Source organism: Cimex lectularius, unplaced genomic scaffold (genome assembly GCF_000648675.2).
Source record: "Cimex lectularius strain Harlan isolate CLEC.00 unplaced genomic scaffold, Clec_2.1 scaffold188, whole genome shotgun sequence".
In the NCBI taxonomy this organism is placed as follows: Eukaryota; Metazoa; Arthropoda; class Insecta; order Hemiptera; family Cimicidae; genus Cimex; species Cimex lectularius.
Genome location: NW_019392882.1, coordinates 1160454 through 1179787, shown reverse-complemented (window position 1 = coordinate 1179787; position 19334 = coordinate 1160454). Strand labels below are relative to the sequence as shown.

The window sequence follows — 19334 nt, the reverse complement described above, 5'->3', positions numbered from 1 at the left end:
CACGTAAGTCTTCGTGTCAAAAGGTCCCCTACCAACCGTGCTTAGGGCCGACAAAGGCGTCTCTCGGGCCCGGATGATTTAAACATTGTAAAACGGTTGAAACTACGAATAGGGCGGTTCGGTAGAAAACGGTAGCCCTTTTTTAAAATGTGTGCCCAAATTTGGAAATCGTGGAACCGAGGTTCCGTGCAATAAGAGGACAAATCTGAAGAACTGGTAGTTAGCAAGACTGGAGGACATGAGATCAATAATCGTTGTTGAATTGAGAGCTGCAATCCCCCGTAGCAAAATAAAAGACCAAAACTGCACTAAAATATTATATAATGATCTGGTCAGGTATGTATTTTAAAGGTTTTTACATATTTAAATTAAAAATATAAACGTACATGTACATCAATAAAAATAAGAGAGATTTACAACGCAAACTATTATAGTTTTGTAATAACATTCCTCTTTTAGAAATGAATTATGAGCGCACAATAACACTTGGGAATTGACTACCGATAATTAAAATACTTAACAGTTGTTTTTATTATTTTGTATAATATAAACTTATATGTGAAATTTTAATTGCTCTTGTAAAAAAAAAATGTTGCTTTAGTAATGCTTGTTGTATTAATTTGTAAGCTTATGCTATAGATCATTTTTCCCGAATTTCGATCGTAAAAAATGAAATACACAATAACAAATAACTAAAAACAAAAGAATGAATAAAACAAAATCAAATCAGTTTAACATTTGTTTTTTTAATAGTAGTCTTTTGTTTGTTTGTAACGCGCGAGTTTTTATTTTTATGCAAAGAAAAGTTTCAAAATGGACGATCATCCAGGTCACAGTGCCCTAATGTTAATGGACGGTTCTTTAGAAACTGGCATGGGCGTCTGCGACTATAGGTTGCCATGGGTCGTGCGAGAAATAAGCAAACATCTTGCCGTTCCTACGCAAGCCGTCGAGGAGATGATGGCGAGGAACGATGGCAAGGTCAGGAAGCACCTCATGGACATCTTCCGTCGTGGGACCGGGCGTAGCTCGCGGGCACTGGAACGTACAGGTTTCTATGTTTATAAAACTTTCTACCCAAAGACATATTATAAAGAAGTAATATTCTCGAAGCTGGTCCCGAAGCCGGTAACACCGCCACGGCCGGAGCAGGAAAAGCCGCCGAAGTCGGCGAAGGCCAAGAAACAGAAAAAGAAGAAGGCGAAAAAATCGAAACCCTCCACTTCGACGAACGTGCCTCCTTCACTCCTCGGAACCGGGTACGACTTACTTCTGTCCCAGTCAAAAAGCATCCCACAGAGTTCCGAAGTGGCAGAAAGTTTGGAAGAAACGGAAGAAGGCCAGACAGAAGAAGAATACGAAAGTGAAGTGGAAGAAGAAGAAGTCAAAGAGAAAAAAAGAAAGACGCCTAAAAAGGGGAAAAAAGGAAAAAAAGGGAAAAAGCGAAAGAAGAAAAAGGCTGTCGAGATCGTCGAGCCGAAAGAACCAGAAATGATATCAGTCACGTTCAAGCGGATTCTAAGAAAACAGAAGCTTGTCGCACAACTGCACTGCAAGAGCGGTGACGTTTTTCTGGACTTCAAGCAGGTTCCCAAATATTTCTATTTCCTCCTGACGACTTCCTACGGCATACCGGTGATGGACACGTGGGAAGAGGCGTGCGCTGAAATGCCGGCTTATTTCTTGATAGGACAATTGGACAAAGATTTGTTCCACAGCTTTCAAACCATGATGATGGTCTATGAGCAACATTTCGCGGTGAATTTCAACGATGCTTTTAGCCCTATTCCGTACACGAAGTGTCAGGAAAGGCCTATGCCTCGTAGAGCGGCTTGGAACATTCCCCCGTTGGACGTCATAAAATCTAGCGGAGGTTTCGCGAGGAGAATGATAAAAATATTAACCCAGATCAAATACGAGGACGAAGATAAAGAAAAGCCGACGCCTGAGGAAATCCTGGCGGAGGAAGGAGAAGAGAACGCTCCGGGCAGAAAACAGCTGGTAGCCTATAGCCCACAAGAAATAGTCAAAGGGTATTTGAACGAATATCCCGAACAGGTAAGAGAGATATTTAAGAAGATTAGAACGATAAAAGAATTAAAAGACGATCCGGATTACCTCACGAAAGAAACTTCCCACTACATGCATCCTGTTTACAATATATTCATGAAGAGGATAAGAACATTTAACTACTTCGTCATGTGGTGTCATAGGAATCACATAAATAAAATGGTAATAGAGTATCCTGACCTGCCAGACCTGGAAAAAGCAAGCGATGAGACTATGTACGAGTTGTCACAAGATCCAGAATACGTCCAGGCTTTAGAAGATATAGTAAATTCTTGGGCACAGTACATCTTCAAGTTACTGGAATCGGTCAGGGAGAAAAGTCCCAGCGGTCATGGGCCGATACCGCTTTACGATTACTGGGCCTTGAGAGCTACGGCTTTTTCACCTGTATTTGAATCTTTGCACTATCCCATAGTAGAAAAAATTCTTAAAGTCCTCTCCTGGACAGAATCAAACGCTTTAAACGATTTCCTATACGCAAGAAACGCGATCCAAGCTTATTACAAAGTTTCCCTCGAAAACACGGACTACCTCAACACGGCCATTTCAGAAATCAGGCTTCTCATGAAATGCGAGAAAGTGAGCGAAATGGCTCAAGTTTTACCGCAAGTATTCGAACACATTAGAATACTGTGGGTGTTATCTCCTCACTGGGGGGCGGAATATTACTTTTCCCAACTTCTCGATAGAATCAAATGGGTGGTAGCCACAAAAATAAAGAGAATCCTGAATGTACAAGAATTATTCTCCATGGATTTGGACGTGATCAAAAAAGTTTGTTCGAGCTCCGCGGAATTAATGGCATTCTGGAAAATAATCTACATGAAAACAAGACAGATGATAGAAGAAACGGAATGCGAGGCGAGATGGGAGTTCGACAAAGAAGAACTTTTCCGAGAGACCGATTATATAGCATACATAGCGCAAACCTTGTCAGACATGGTGACGGTGATGCAGGAGTACCTCTCCATATTCTGCCCCGAATTCGTCCATTCTGTCATAGAATCTTCGCCAATAAGGAACATAATAAAAAGGATTTGGAATCTGACAATCCCTATAAAATCAGCGGATTTCGATATATTCCACTATAGATATACGACCAAATGGAACAGGATCGTAGACGATTTTTGGCATGGGATGGAAGAGTTAGAGCAAGTCGCGTTGGGGGTTATACAACATGCCTTCAAGCACTTGAGGTCCTCAGGTCGAGCCGTTACGTTACTCATATTATTTCAGAAAGTCGAAATAAGGGGTAAGATTTTCAAACTTCTCATGACGAAAATGGACGACGTACTGATACAGTTCAGAGAGGAGGTGGCGAAAATCACAGACACGTTCGCGAAAGGATGCAGCGAACCACCGATAATGAGAAGGCATCCCATCTTCGCAGGAGCGATTGCTTGGACGAGACACCTTTTTGCCACGGTCCGTATGTCTTTAGAAGGCATCAACGAAATTTTGGACGATACCCAGTCAGAAAAAAAGAAACAGACATATAGAGAATTTCAACATTTGGTAGATCTTTTAAAAGCTTACGAAAATGTCACTTTCAAGGAGTGGGTGATTAACGACTTGCCTTACCTAAAACGAGCCTTCAGGAGGAACCTTATTAAGCTCGCAGAATTGCCCCTTGAAAACACGGACAACGAGTTATCTTCCGGAGAAGAGGAAGCGGTTAAAATGGCTGTCGATGTTTATCCGAAAGGTAAAGGGAACACGCCGAATCTTTTCAATTTGCTTTTCCCGGGGAGGGAAACTTTAAAAGAAAAAAAGAAAAATAAATTCAATGAATACTATTTTTCGGATGATGAATTGGAATCGAAACTTTCGAAGGCGTCCAGCAGCTCATTATCGATAGGCGACACTGTGAAGGATCGGAAAACGAAAAACAGAACTGGAGCCGATGATGATGATCAGCCGGATGGGGAAGAAGATAGCCAAATCGAAGAGGACGAAACGGACGACGATACCTATAGCTCGGGCGGAACGGAAACAGTAAGCGAATGTTCTGTCATAGCCAAAAGAAGAGACCACACAGAAAGCGAATCGGATTTGAGCACTCAGATCGGTTCGGTCGGTGCCGACAATTCCGCAGACGAAGACGGCATATATCTGAACATCGGAGGAGTACCCTTCGGGTTTTTCCCTTGTCCTATAGAAGGCAGGAAATCCGGTGAAATATACGAGACACAAGCTGTCACTTGCGTGGTTTCGGATGTAGACACCCATTCGGACATTTCTCACACGGAGATGGAAAGAATAAACGCTAACAAAGTTCAGATACTTTACCAGAAGCAGGCCGCAAAACCTTTCGATGAAGAATTTGAAGAAAAGGAATCAAAACCCACAAATCAAAAAAGGGTGGCATCTTTTCACGTAGTTAATACTAAAGCTTACGAAAAGAAAAGCCACTACGACAACATTGTGCCTTTCTCAGGCACCAAGGAATATACCGTTGACGTGCTGTACAAAAAATCGTTAGAAGACGCCGTTACCGCACTAATCGCTGGAAGATACAAAGAGAATAAATTCAAAAACAGATTTTTATCCATAACAGAAAAAGGAGAAAACAGAGAGGGCGTCGATGGAAACGAACCTTCAATAAACGAAGTGCAACAAAAAGAAAAACAGTTAATAAAACCACAACAGAAAAAAGTAAGTTTGCACTCGTTCTTAGAGGGAGGTGATTCGAACGAAGTTCTGAACCCCATCGATTTACAGCCATCTCCAGAAATGAAAATCATTTACAGTCAACCCAAGATGGACGGAGTAGAAGAAAAAGTGTTCAACGAAACGATAGGCCCTGTAAAATTCGAGGACCAGGAAGTATTCAAACGGCCGGACGTCAAAAATGGGGAGAGTCTGAATATTTACAACTGTAACTCGGATTCGACGGACTCTTCGTTTACGGACAAGAGTGAAATGTTCGCGACGTCAGAAAACGATCTCCTGGAACTTCGGAAGAAAGAAGACGAATTTGCATTTTCCACATCCGAAACCACGTCCGATTCTCTAGAATTCATAAAGCCGAGGACGTTCATAAACAAACTCAAACAAGGACAACCGGCGGCAAAGAAACAATCGCTAATGAGGAAGAAGGGGAAATTTACAGACGCATCCAGTCTTTCTAGTGAAATAGACATAAAATTTGCGCCGAACGAAATATTATTTTCACACGTCTATAGTACGCAACCGCACCAAGCCGAAAGGCCGTACAAGTCTACAACCGAAACTAAAAGACTAGGAGGAGGGAAAAAGGGATCTGAAACCTTCCTCGAAAAGAGTGCGAGCAGAAGAAGCAAAACAAAAATAGAAATGGGAAAAATCTTGCCTTCCAAAGGAGACTCGGCCTCGTACGCCATTAGAAAGAAACTTAGGTCGAGTTACGACGAACGTTATTTTACACCGGGTCCCGAAATTGGCACCGAATCAGATTTGGAAAACGACAGTGATATGTCTTTCCACGCAGAGAAAAAATTAGAGAGAATGAAAGTTATGCAAAAGCCACCGGTTTTCTCATTAGTAGAGTTGCAGTATCACCACAACAAAATGATTCCCACGCAAGAAGGGCAAAAGGAAACTGCCGAACAGAAAGGGTTAGAGAACAAGGATTCTTCGTCCTCGTTCATGGTCAAAGAAGGTAAGGCGGCCTTCATCGGCGACAACGTCAAAAAGCAAGTGGTGCACCATGGCAAAAGAATATTGACGATACCTGAACCGTACGCTTACTATGTGCAAAGAATAAAAGAAAACACAAAAAGGGTTTTCACGAAAAAGATGAGACTGAAGTTGTTGTCGAAAAAAAGAGGTAACGTTTTGTACAACTACCGCAGGGCGGAAAAGGAATTCGAAAGGATGTTTTATGACAATGAAGAGGAACAGTTGAAAGCTGAGTATTTCAACAACTTGGTAGAAGAGCTTCTAGACATGACAGAAACCCAGGCGTACAGCATCACAGGACTCGATCAGAAATACGAGCAAGAAGTGTTGGCAATGAGGTCGGGCAAACATAAAAAAAAAGTAGACGTTTGGAAACTCATCGGAAGGGAGCCACAGTCGGAACCAGGAGAAAAATCGGCTGCAGAAAAGAAAAAACCAGAATTAGGGAAACAAGAAGATACGGCATCGATAGTTTCCGAACAAGAAAAACCCGATGTCCGTTCGGTCAAAGACGAGCCCAATGGCGATGAAATGGCCATGGTGAAAGTGGGATCTCTGACATCTGCCGGTACGGACCAAGGGGACAATTTCGAGGACCTATCAGAAATGTATTTAAAAAGGCCGTACTCTCCTACGAAGAGGGCTGATGGAAAGCAAAACAAGAAAGCGAAAAAAAAACACAGCATCACAACAATAAGAAAGAAACTGATGAGGCATAGAGAAAAAATGAGGAATTTGACTGGAAAAGAGCGTTATCGTTATTTGAAAAATCTATACGTTGCTAAGATGAGGAAGTGTTGCAAAAGGTTGAAAAAACTTAGGAAGAGGAGGAAAAGAATACTGGAGTACAGAAGAAAAAAATACTGCGCTAAAAGAAGACAAATCTTGAAAAGGAAAAAGCAAATGTATAAGGAAAAAACTGTAGAACCGCAATTAGTGGAAATGGATCAAAGTATGAAAAGGTTGCAAACTGGTAAAACAGTTAAAGAACTGGCGAAAATTGCAGATGAGAAGAGAAAGCGTAAATTGACGGAGAAGATGAGAAGAGTTAGAATAAGGGCGGAAAGGCGGAGGCTGAGGGAGAAAGTGAGAAGAGCTCGAAAACATATTCGTTTATTGAATAAAAAGTTGGAAAAACTGAAATTGCAAAAGATCAGGCTGAAATGTAAAAAGAAACCGATTAGAGTGCTAGTAACCCAAGACGAACACGAGAAAATGGCTACAAGAGTGAAGAAGGAAGTTAAAAAAGCAAGAAAGATATACAAAAAGAAAGAGAAAATTTTAGAACGGAAGAAAAGGAAGTTAGAAGATAAAAAATTACGTTTACACGAAGAAATAATAAAGACAGAAGTCAAAAAGCAAAAAGTAGCCCAAGAAGCACAAGAGCGGAAATACAAAAGGCCGAAATTCGATGCCACGATATTCGAGGAAGTTAAAGACACACTAATAGACGAGGTGGAACGAATTGACATCCCAGGTTTTAAGCGGAGACTTAACGAAGTCAAAGATTTCCAAAAGAAATTGTTAAAAGAGAAGCAAAAACAGATGGAAGAGCTAAATGTGGATGCTAAGAAATCTAAGAAAGGAAATTTTAACGCTTCGAGCGAAGAGACGGAAATGGAAATAAACGACGCTGTCGCGACTTTGGAGGCCGGCGCGACGAGGATTCTGCCGAGGGTCTACGTCGGATGTCGCCACGACGTGACACGTTATCCCTGGAGGGAATTCATCGGCACAGATACTCTGTGCGAACATGGCTACACGATAAAACTTAACTTTGACTCCAACTTTCAACGCATCGTCCGAGAGGCTGAAATGATCGACGAACTGGGCTTTCCGGTCCCGAAGGAGATTCTCTGCCTAGCAACTCTCAAAAAGCTTCTTCACATAGAGAAGTTCAGAGTCGAGACCGTCGTCAATTCTTACAGGGAGCTCGTGAGCGAAATGTCTGAGCCGCAGCGAGCCGCCCTCAAGCATTTTATTGTAGAAATCGAAAGCCTCCTTTATGTCGGACTTACGGAGCACACTTGGAGTTCGATAAGCGTACTTAAATACTGCACCCTGATTGGTTCTAAACTAGCTAGACTGAGAATAGTGATGTCCCAAATTAAAGAGGTAGAAAGGTCCCTCGCGACCATAGCTCAAGTGGTTGAAAAAATCGAGTTTTTCTCTTTGAATTTTAAACAAGTGGTCCCATTTTCCAGTTTCTTCAGCAGAGTAGATAAATCTATGCTGAAATCCGAAAGCGTGCTGGCTTCCCAGTTCGACAGGATGACGCCGGCCATGTGCAAGCTAGAAATGGTCGCCGGTCTGGGATACAGCGGCAAATGCGAACAGATGGTTTTGTACTATAGGTGGGCGGAAAACACGTTTTTCGAAGCGCTGACAAATATGGTACTTCAAAACTGCTTATTGTTTCAAGAATTTATTATCGGCAAACAAAAGTCCAGGTTTCTGATAACCGTCAGGCTCGGGCCTTACGACATTCAGACTCAACCTACTTTATCTATAGTGGGACATTCTTTATCTACACTCCTGGACAAATTTTTAGAAAGGCTGAGCCATTTTCCAAGATGGTTTGACGGCACTTGCCATCCAGTGCCTTTCGTCAAGAATCTGACCACTAACGTATCGCATAGGTATTCCTATGTCCACGACGTTATTGAAGTCGGTTATGTAATGAAGCTAATCGAGAAGGTTTACGAGACAATCAATTTTGTCATCGGCAAAGTCGATGACTACATCTTGGAGTGGCAGAAATACTCTCACTTGTGGAAAATCAGCGCTTCCAAAACAATGAAGAAATTTTACGATGACAAGCCTATGCTTTCCGAATTTGACGAATGTTTTTCGTTTTACAACAGTATACAACTTTTGATGAACAACCATAAAGGATTCGCCGATGTTTATTGCATAAGGCTCAAAGTAAAACCGCTCGTGCACAATATAATCGCGATCGCAGGTGAATGGAAGAATACACTGGCCAGACATCTCGTCGGCGCCGCAAAAACGAAGGCGAGTGAATTGTACGAAATGTTCGAAGACATGACCGTAAAGCTGGGACAAAACGTCATCAACTTAGAGTCTTTTCAAGAGATTTTGCAAACGGTCAAAGAGATCGGCGACATCCAACCCGAAGCCGAGTGCGGTTTCAAGTACATTTACGAGAGAATGCATCTTGTCGAAATTTGGAAATGCTACGTGCCTTCTGAACAAAAGAAAATGTACAAAACCGTGAGAAGAAAGTATGCGAAACTTCGGTTAATGGCGATATACAGAACAATAGCTCTCGCGCCGGTGAAAGAAATATTCCACAACATAACGGCCGCCATGGCGGAAAGCTTCAAAGAAGAGTGCCTAGCGTTTGCAGAAAAGTTCCAGAAAGAAGGTCCTGGGGCACAGTATGACAATCTAGAAAAAGGTTTGGATATTTTACCCGAATACGAAGTTAAATTTAACGAATTGCTTACAAGACGAATCAAGATAACCCAAGCGGAAAGAAACTTCTGCCTGAAACCTTCCAATCTCATGCCTTTCCTCAACGCCCACGATGATTTCTTGAAAACGCAGCAAGTATATGAAATTTATAGAAAGCAAAAGCTTTTCAGAGAGCATTGGAGCAAACATCTGTGGGTGAATCTGGTCCCTTCGCGGTTATTGGATGGGATCGAGGAATTCCTGAAAGATTTAAAAAAACTGCCTCCAGAAGTGAGAGACCTGCCAATTGCGACTGCCATCGATCGTAATATAAGAGACTTCAAACACACGGTTCCTCTGATGGTCCAATTAAAACATCCCGCCATCAGGCCGAGGCACTGGCAAGAGCTTATGGAAAGGACAGGAAAAGTATTCGTTATCAATCCAGAAACTTTTACCCTGGAAAATATGTTCAATATGAACCTACATTTGTATGAAGAAATAATAGAGGAAATCGTATGGAACGCCATGAAAGAGCTTCTCATCGAGTCCGGAATACAGCAATTATCAGAGTTCTGGTCACAAATGAAAATTCCGATACTTCCTCACGTAAATAAGAACAACGTCCAACGAGGGTACAAACTCGGTCAAATAGACGAAATTTTAACGACCCTGGACGACGGTTGTATGAATCTACAGAGCATGGGAGGCTCACAGTTCGCAGCACCGTTTTTGAACGACATTCACAAATGGGAGAAAAATTTATCTCTAGTCAACGAAGTTTTAGTGGAATGGACGCATCTACAAAGGAAATGGATTTATTTGGAAGGCATTTTTGTTGGTGGAGATATAAGACAGCAGCTTCCCTCACAAGCTAGACAATTCGACGACATAGATCACAGTTTTTTGAGAATCATGGAAGACGTCCATCAGACGCCCTCTATACTAAAACAATGCTTGAAACAAGGCCGGTTAAATGAAATCGTCAGTTTATCGGCCGGTTTGGACAAATGTCAAAAATCGCTGATAGATTATTTGAACGAAAAAAGAAATGCTTTTGCCAGGTTCTTTTTCTTGTCAGACGACGAATTATTGTCGATTCTCGGATCTTCCGACCCGACCTCGATACAAGAGCACATTGTCAAAATATTCGATAACGTCTGCATGCTACAGTTTATTTGGGAGAATCAAAACGAAGCAGAGTGTCCGATTATTAAAGGGCTGATATCGTGCGAAGGAGAAATTCTACAATTCGCCGATTCTATCATCTTAACGGACAAAGTCGAAAATTGGATGAATAAAGTGTTGGAAGAAATGCGAGCTAATAACAAATACACTCACAAGCATGCTATTTACGACTTCGGCATGGTACGCCAACCCCGAGGCAATTGGATGACTCAATTTATCGGCATGGCCGTCCTCGCCGCAAACGGAGTTTGGTGGACGGTCGAAGTCGAATATTCTTTCCGTTGGCTTTCAGAGGGTCAGAACAGAGCGATGAAAAATCTGTGGGCCAAACTCAACAACCAACTGGATGAAATCGTAATCAAAGTAAGGGGAGATTTGTCGAAAAACGAAAGGAAAAAATGCACAACCGTATTGACTGTAGACGTTCACGCGAGGGACATTGTCGAAACGTTCATCGCGAACAACATTACAGACAGAGAAGAGTTTGCATGGGAGAGCCAATTGAGATTTTACTGGGTTAAAACGGTTGACGGGCTTATTATTAAGCAGTGCTCCGGGGAGTTTAATTATGGTAACGAATATATGGGTCTGAACGGTAGGTTAGTCATTACACCACTCACGGATAGGATATACCTGACAATTACACAAGCGTTATCTATGCAGTTGGGAGGAGCGCCTGCGGGACCCGCAGGAACCGGGAAGACTGAAACTGTTAAAGATCTCGCGAAAGCGATGGGACTGCTGTGCATAGTGACGAACTGCGGCGAAGGTATGGACCACCTTGGATTCCAGAAAATTTTATACGGGCTGTGCCAATGCGGTGCTTGGGGCTGTTTCGACGAGTTTAATAGGATTGACATATCCGTACTTTCCGTCATATCAACCCAGCTTCAAACGATAAGAAACGCCTTACAAAACAAACTGACGACGTTTCAACTGGGACCGAACGAAATCGCTTTAGACTCGAAAGTAGGAGTGTTTATAACGATGAATCCCGGGTACGCAGGAAGAACGGAACTGCCCGAATCTGTCAAGTCACTGTTTCGGCCTGTAGTCTGCATTATACCAGATCTTGAGCAAATCTGCTTGATTATGTTATTTTCAGAAGGATTTCTGAGGGCAAAAGTCTTGGCGAAAAAAATGACCGTTCTGTATAAACTTTCTAAAGAACAACTGTCTAAACAGAATCATTACGACTTCGGTTTACGAGCTTTAAAATCTGTGCTTGTGATGGCGGGAGAGCTTAAACGAAATTCTCCTGAATTACCAGAAGATGTGTTGCTCATGAGAGCGCTCCGTGATATGAACCTCCCGAAATTTGTTAACGAAGACATACCTTTGTTTACAGGTCTGATTAACGATCTCTTCCCGGGTCTCCAATGCCAAAGAGTGACCTACCCTGAATTTATCGAAGCTGTTGAAAAATCATTAGACGAGCAAGGTTACGTAAAATTAGCAACCCAAATAGATAAGATAGTGCAGCTGTACGAAACCATGATGACCAGACATTCCGTAATGGTCGTGGGCCCGACCGGCGGTGGAAAGACCGTCATAATAAATATTTTGGCGAAGGCGCAAACATTACTCGGAACCATAACAAAACTATACGTGCTCAATCCTAAATCGGTCACGGTGAACGAATTGTACGGAGTCGTCAACCCATTGACGAGAGACTGGACTGATGGACTTCTGTCGAAAACCTTCAGAGAAGTAAACAGAACGCAAAAAGCAAACGTGAAGAAGTACATTGTTTTTGATGGTGACGTAGACGCGTTGTGGATTGAAAACATGAACTCGGTTATGGACGATAATAAACTCCTTACACTGTCAAACGGAGAAAGGATAAGGATGGTTCCTTCGTGCGCATTGGTGTTTGAAGTCGGCGACTTGCAATACGCTTCTCCGGCGACGGTCTCACGAGCTGGGATGGTCTATGTCGAGCGGAAGAACCTCGGTTACAAACCGTATTGGACTCGTTGGGTTAATAGCAGGGTAGACGGAGCAGAACGACATTGTCTCAACACACTCTTCGAACAATATGTGATTCGTACGTTATCGATGATTTTCGGCGGATTAGCCGGACTTCAACAGTGGAATCCTTTGAGGACGATTATCCCTCAATCGGAATTGAATTTGATTACCCAACTTTGTTTTGTGCTGGAAGCGATGTTGCCAGGATCCGATCACGAAATGAGAGGGAGCAAACCGGAAAAGCAGTCGTCCCTTCAATCGGTAAAAGTCAAAAAGCGGAAAACTTCTAAAACCGGAAAAAACGAAAATATCGAATTACTAGAAATGACTGAGGCGACGTTTATCGAAGCGTTATATCTATCGCTGGGAGCGTCGATCGTTAAAGAAGACAGGCCTCACTTCGATTCTTTTGTGAAGAAAATAGCAGGCTTGCCGTTGGTCGAAGACACGCCTGAAAAACGTGCGACCGTATCCTATCTACCTCAAGCCATGCCAAGTTTGTACGATTACAAACTGGATCAGAAAAACGCCGTTTGGATACCGTGGCGGGATCTGGTGCCCCCGTACGTGCATGACAAAAACAAAAAGTTCGGAGATATTTTAGTCCCGACTGAGGATTCGACCAAGATCCATTGGTTGCTCCATCAAATGACACACGTGAAAAGACCTGCCATCCTCGTAGGAGAGACTGGCACATCGAAAACTGCGGTCATCATGGAATATTTGAGGAGCCTCGACAACGATCAATACGTCCAGCTGATGTTAAATTTCTCCTCCAGGACAACATCGAGTGACGTTCAGAGAAATATCGAATCGACCATCGAGAAGCGCACGAAAGACGTCTACGGGCCGCCAGTCGGCAAAAAACTAATAATTTTTATCGATGATGTCAACATGCCACACTTCGACGCTTACGGGACACAGCAGCCGATTGCTCTCTTAAAGATATTGGTCGAAAGAAATGGCATTTACGATCTCGGAAAAGAATTGCAATGGAAAACAATAAAAGACACGTCCATTCTAGCGGCAATGGGAAAATCCGAAGGAGGAAGAAATGAAATGGATCCGAGATTCATATCTTTGTTTTCAGTTTACAACATGACCTTCCCTTCAGATTCGACTATTACACACATATTCGTTTCCATACTCGCCGGCCATACGAGTGATTTCAGCGAGGACGTAAAAACAATCATCACTGAAATAATTAAAGCGACCATTCATTTGTATAAAAAAGTCGTAATAGAATTACCACCGACACCTACGAAATTCCACTACATTTACAATCTCAGAGATATTTCGAGGATAATCGGCGGATTACTGATGACCCATAAAAATCATTATTTGTCAGATTCGCGATTCCTGCGCGTCTGGAGGAACGAATTCACCAGAGTGCTCTTTGATAGGCTGATTAACGACGAAGATCACAATCGGATGAACGAGCTAACCAAAGAGACGATAGAAATGGAATTTGCCGCCCAATCCGATATCGTTCTCAAAGACCCCTTGCTTTACGGCGATTATAGAAACGCTTTGATCGAAGACGAACCGCGATTTTACGAAGATTTACAAAATTACAACACCGTGTTCCAACTCTTCACGCGGATATCGACAGAATATAACGAAAAACACCACACAATGAACCTCGTGCTCTTCGAAGACGCTTTGGACCATTTGACCAGAATACACAGAGTACTAAGAATGCATAAAGGCCACGCGATGATAATCGGAGTGGGTGGGTGTGGAAAAGCTTCGATAGTCAAGCTTGCTTCCTTCGCGGCAGAATGTGGCAATTTCGGCATAGTGTTGTGCCGAGGGTATTCCGAATCCCATTTCAAAGAGGACATGAAAAAACTATACAGGACAGTCGGTGTAGATCAAAACTCGACGACATTCCTATTCGCCTCGACGCATATAGTCGAAGAAGGATTTTTAGAGCTCATCAACAATATCCTGACAATTGGAATCATACCGTCCTTGTTTTCCGACGACGAGAAAGACGAAATAATCAGTAGTGTACGAAATGCAGCGAAAGCAGAAGGCTACAGCGTCCTCAAAGAGTCGTGTTGGCAGTTTTTTATAACCAAATGTAGAGATAATCTCCACGTCGTTTTATCGATGAATCCTCTAGGTGACGCGTTGCGGACGAGGTGCAGAAGTTTCCCCGGTCTCATTAGTAATACGACCATCGATTGGATTTTACCATGGCCGACGGAAGCTTTATACGCAGTCGCCAACAAATACTTCAAAGACGTTGATACGATTGCGGAGGAAGTGAAAGAACCCATAATAGAATCATTGGTACAAGTTCATTTAAGTATGATCCAATACACGGAAGATTTTCACCTGCAACTTCGAAGAAAGAATTACCTGACCCCGAAACACTATTTGGATTTTATCAAAACCTATTTGAGGCTGATGGGAGAAAAGGCGGAGAGCATCGATAACCAATGCGAACGTTTAGAAGGAGGTCTAAAAAAAATTGCGGAAGCCAGCGTCCAGCTAGACGAACTGAGTGAAAAACTAGCACTACAGCAAATAGTAATAAATGAGAAAACCAAAAACACCGACTTACTTATGTCGGAGGTGGAAAACGCCACTCGAGTCGCCACGGAAAAGAAGAAACTCGCTAAAAAGAAGCAGACCGAAATGGGTAATCAAAGTAAGACGATTAAAAGACAGAAAAAGGAAGCGGAGAAGGCGTTGAGCAAAGCTCTGCCGGCACTGGAAGCGGCGAAACTGGCGTTGTCGGATTTGGATAAGCACGATATCACGGAAATTAGATCCTTCGCCACTCCGCCCGAGCCTGTTCAAGTCGTGTGCGAGTGCGTCGCTCTTCTACGAGGTATAAAAGAAGTCAGTTGGAAAGCGGCGAAAGGTCTTATGGCGGACCCATTTTACCTAATGAAACTTCGAGAAATGAATTGCGACGTGATCCCTCAAAGGACTCTACAACAAGTAAAGGCGCATTTGAAATCGTCCAAGAAAATGGGCGAAATGGCTAAAATCAGCAGTGCAGGGATGGGGCTGCTGAAATTCGTCGAAGCCGTCTTGACCTACTGTGCCGCCTATAAGGACATCAAACCAAAAAGAGACAAGGTGAATGAGTTGGAACAAGAGTATAAAGAGGCGGAGAGATATCTTGACAAGCTGAACACAGAAATCGACAAAATAGAAGAAACTTTGGAAGAATTAAACAGAAGATACTCAATAGCCAATGCGGAAAAAATTAAAATTCAGGAAGAAACCGAAATAATGAAGCGACGACTTAATGCGGCTGATCAACTATTCTCCGGTCTAGGCAGAGAGAATGCCAGATGGCTGGAAGACCTCGCGCAACTTGCAATAGACAAGAAAGAAATTATTGGAAACTGTTTTCTCAGTGCGGCATTCCTCAGCTACACCGGACCGTTCAGCTGGGAATTCAGACAAGACATGCTGTACAGGAATTGGATAAATATAGTCAAAGAAGCGCAGTTGCCTATATCGCTGCCGTTCAAGATAGAACACCATCTTACGGACGACGTGACGATAAGTCTTTGGAACTCGGAAGGCCTGCCACCCGATGAATTGTCAATTCAAAACGGAATATTGACGATGTCGGCTTCGCGCTTTCCCATATGCATCGATCCGCAGCAGCAGGCGCTGAACTGGATTAAGAAAAAGGAAGCAAAGAAAAATTTAAAAATCTTATCCTTCGGGGATCCGGAATTCTTGAAGCTATTGGAACTGGCTATAAAATACGGACATCCAGTCTTGTTTCAAGATGTAGACTACATAGATCCAATTGTGGACAACGTTATACAAAAAAATATCAAGGGTAACTACGGTAAATATTTTATTGAACTTGGCGATAAAGAGGTGGAATATGACACTCGGTTTAAAATGTACCTCACGACGAAATTACCAAACCCCAATTTGAACCCTTCAGTTTACACGACAGCGACTGTCATTAATTATTCCGTAACGTTGATGGGTTTGGAGGAACAGTTATTGAGTGTTGTTGTGGGGCATGAACGCCCTGATTTAGAAGAAATGAGAGAAAACCTCATAAACGAAACAAGCCAAAATAAACAATTGTTGAAACAACTTGAAGATTCGTTGCTCCGAGAACTGGCCACGTCGACGGGGAACATGTTAGACAATCCAGATCTAGTGCAAACCCTGGACGATACCAAGTCAAACGCTACCGAGGTTCAGTCCAAGCTTCAAATGGGATCAAAAACAAAAGCCGACATAGAAAAATTGAGAAATAGCTACAGGCCAGTAGCACAAAGAGGAGCGATTTTGTTTTTCATTCTTTCTGATATGTCAGTAGTAAATCCAATGTACCAATACGCTTTAAATGCCTATTTGGACGTATTTTCTCATGCTTTGAGAAAAACCCCCCCTGACTCAAAACTTTCAAGAAGGATTATGCGAATAATAGCATGTTTGACCCAAGCGATTTACGACTACGGCTGTACGGGAATTTTTGAAAAGCACAAGCTCCTTCTTTCGTTCCAAATCGCTGTGAAACTGCAAATGAGCGAAGGGAACGTTACACAAAAACAGGTGGACTTTTTCATAAAAGGAAACGTTGCGATTGAAAAATCAACAGTGAAGCAGCCTTATCCATGGATTACTAACCAGGGTTGGAACGATATTCTAAAACTGACGGATGAGTTTTCTAGCACGTTCGGAACTTTATTAAAACAGCTCGATTCTGCTCCACAACAATGGAAAGTATGGTACGATTTGGACAATCCGGAGGGTGTAGATATGCCTAATGGTTATGGCAATAATTTTACCCCTTTTGAAATCTTGATGTTAATGAGATGCATAAGAATAGATAGAATTTACCAGTGTGTGACAGATTTTATTCTGAAAACGATGGGAGAACAGTATATCACGCCGCCTTACGTGAGTATTAATCAAATTTACGAGCAAAGTACCTGCAATTCTCCGATAATATTCATACTGAGCCCCGGTTCTGATCCATCCGGTGAAATCATGAAACTATCCGAGGTCTGTCAGATGCGGGATAAGTTCAAGTATTTATCATTGGGACAAGATCAAGAAGCCCCTGCGTTCAAGCTCATTGACGAAGGGATCAATATGGGCGAATGGATAATGCTACAGAATTGTCATTTGCTCCTCCCGTTCATGCGTGATTTAGAAAAGAAACTAGAAAAAATCGTACAACGACATCCAAACTTCCGGCTTTGGCTTACCACAGAACCATCTGAAAATTTCCCCATCGGGGTCCTTCAGTCGTGTTTCAAAGTAGTAATGGAGCCTCCGAACGGTTTGAAACTGAACTTGAGGAACACATTTTTCAAAATGAAAAGCAGTGTCCTGTCGTCGACGGACCATCCCGCTTTCAAAACGCTAGTCTACATCGTGGCGTTTTTCCACGCAGTCATCCAGGAAAGGAGGAAATACGACAAAGTGGGTTGGAATATAAACTACGATTTCAGCGAATGCGATTTCGCGGTATCTGTGGAAATCTTAAGCACGTACCTTACGAAGGCTCTTTCGTCGGAGGAGCAGAGAGTTCCCTGGAACAGCTTGAAGTATCTCATAGGGGAAGTCATGTACGGAGGTCGAGTCATCGACCACTACGATCGTCGCATTGTAGCCACATACATGGACGAATACATGGGGGATTTCGTGTTCGACGCGCTTCAACAGTTCTACTTCTACAATGATGAGACAATCGCTATAACTATCCCACCGCCGAGTACAAAAGAAGAATATCTCGAGCACATAAATACCCTTCCTTTGATCTGCCCGCCTGGCTGTTACGGCTTGCACGGAAACGCCGAAATCGGTTACTACACACAGGCGACGAAGGAAATGTGGGACACGTTGATAGACCTCCAGCCTCAGAGCGTCCTCAGCGCGTCAGGTATAAGCAGGGAGGAGATGATCCACAATTTGGCGGAAGACATTATAAAAGTAATTCCGGATCCCTACGAGCTGAGAAGATTGCGGATGAATTTGGAAAACAACACCAAACCGACGAAAATAGTACTACTGCAGGAATTGGAAAAATTCAATACTCTCGTGCGTAGGATGAAGTCGACCCTCAATAACACGCAGAAAGCTCTCAAAGGAGAAATAGGAATGGACAACGTGCTGGAAGACATTTCGACCAGTCTTTACAACGGCCAACTGCCTAACGACTGGAGGAAGCATACTCAACAGACGACGAAGAATCTAGCGAGCTGGATAGAATTCTTCACGAAAAGGAACCAGTTCTTCACGGAATGGATTGCCATGGGTGAGCCGGCAGTCATGTGGTTGCCAGGATTATCGTTTCCCGAGGCCTACCTCACGGCATTGGTACAAGAAGCTTGCCGAATGGAGGCCTGGTCTTTGGACAAAGCGTCGATCAAGACTGCTGTAACAGATTTCACGAGGGAAGACGACGTGGATGCAAAACCGAAGATCGGATGCTACATCTCCGGTTTATTTCTGGAAGGAGCTCGATGGGACCACAAAAAGAAATGCATAGCAAACGCCCATCCTAAAATATTAATAGACAACCTTCCGCTCTTATCCATAACGCCGACTTCCAAGAACAGCGTGAGCGATGATCCATATCTGTTGCCGACGCCGGTCTACATGACGTCCTTAAGGAGGAACGCGATGGGAGTCGGATTCGTATTCGAGGCTTCTTTACCGATCCCTACGCACGCCAGCTTCTGGATACTTCAAGGGGTATGCCTCCTAATGACGACCGATCACGCGCTCTAAACAGAAAAGAGCCTGGATTTAAGTTATAATAAAATAAAACTTATGCTTACTAGACGTACTGGAATAGTTCGTTGTTTTTTTCAAATCGACTTTATCATACAAATCCAAGTACTTCATTTTGAAAACTATTCATCTTGATAAATATTTAAACTCGCACGTTTACATCATATACCCCTGAAAACATACAATTATTACATAGAAGGAAAGATTTATAATTGGTAAATTAGAGAATTATGTTTTCTTATGGCATGATTGCCAAATTTAAAATTATTTGGTTTTAACACCAAACT

The 19334-nt window shown here is 42.7% G+C and overlaps 2 protein-coding genes across 5 annotated transcripts in view; one reads left to right on the top strand and one right to left on the bottom strand.

The window, feature by feature from the left end:
• Window positions 1-19334, bottom strand: part of LOC106674383 (protein gustavus) — a 380850-nt gene that overhangs the window by 143524 nt on the left and 217992 nt on the right. The window lies entirely within an intron of this gene.
• Window positions 1045-19102, top strand: LOC106674382 (dynein heavy chain 10, axonemal-like). Its single transcript, XM_014407033.1, has one exon. It carries the CDS (start codon window positions 1492-1494, stop codon window positions 19042-19044), a length of 17553 nt encoding a protein of 5850 aa, XP_014262519.1. The 5' UTR covers window positions 1045-1491; the 3' UTR covers window positions 19045-19102.

Excerpts from the sequence above, each read along its gene's own strand:
- LOC106674382 (XM_014407033.1), top strand. The coding sequence starts at position 1,492 with ATGATATCAGTCACGTTCAAGCGGATTCTAAGAAAACAGAAGCTTGTC.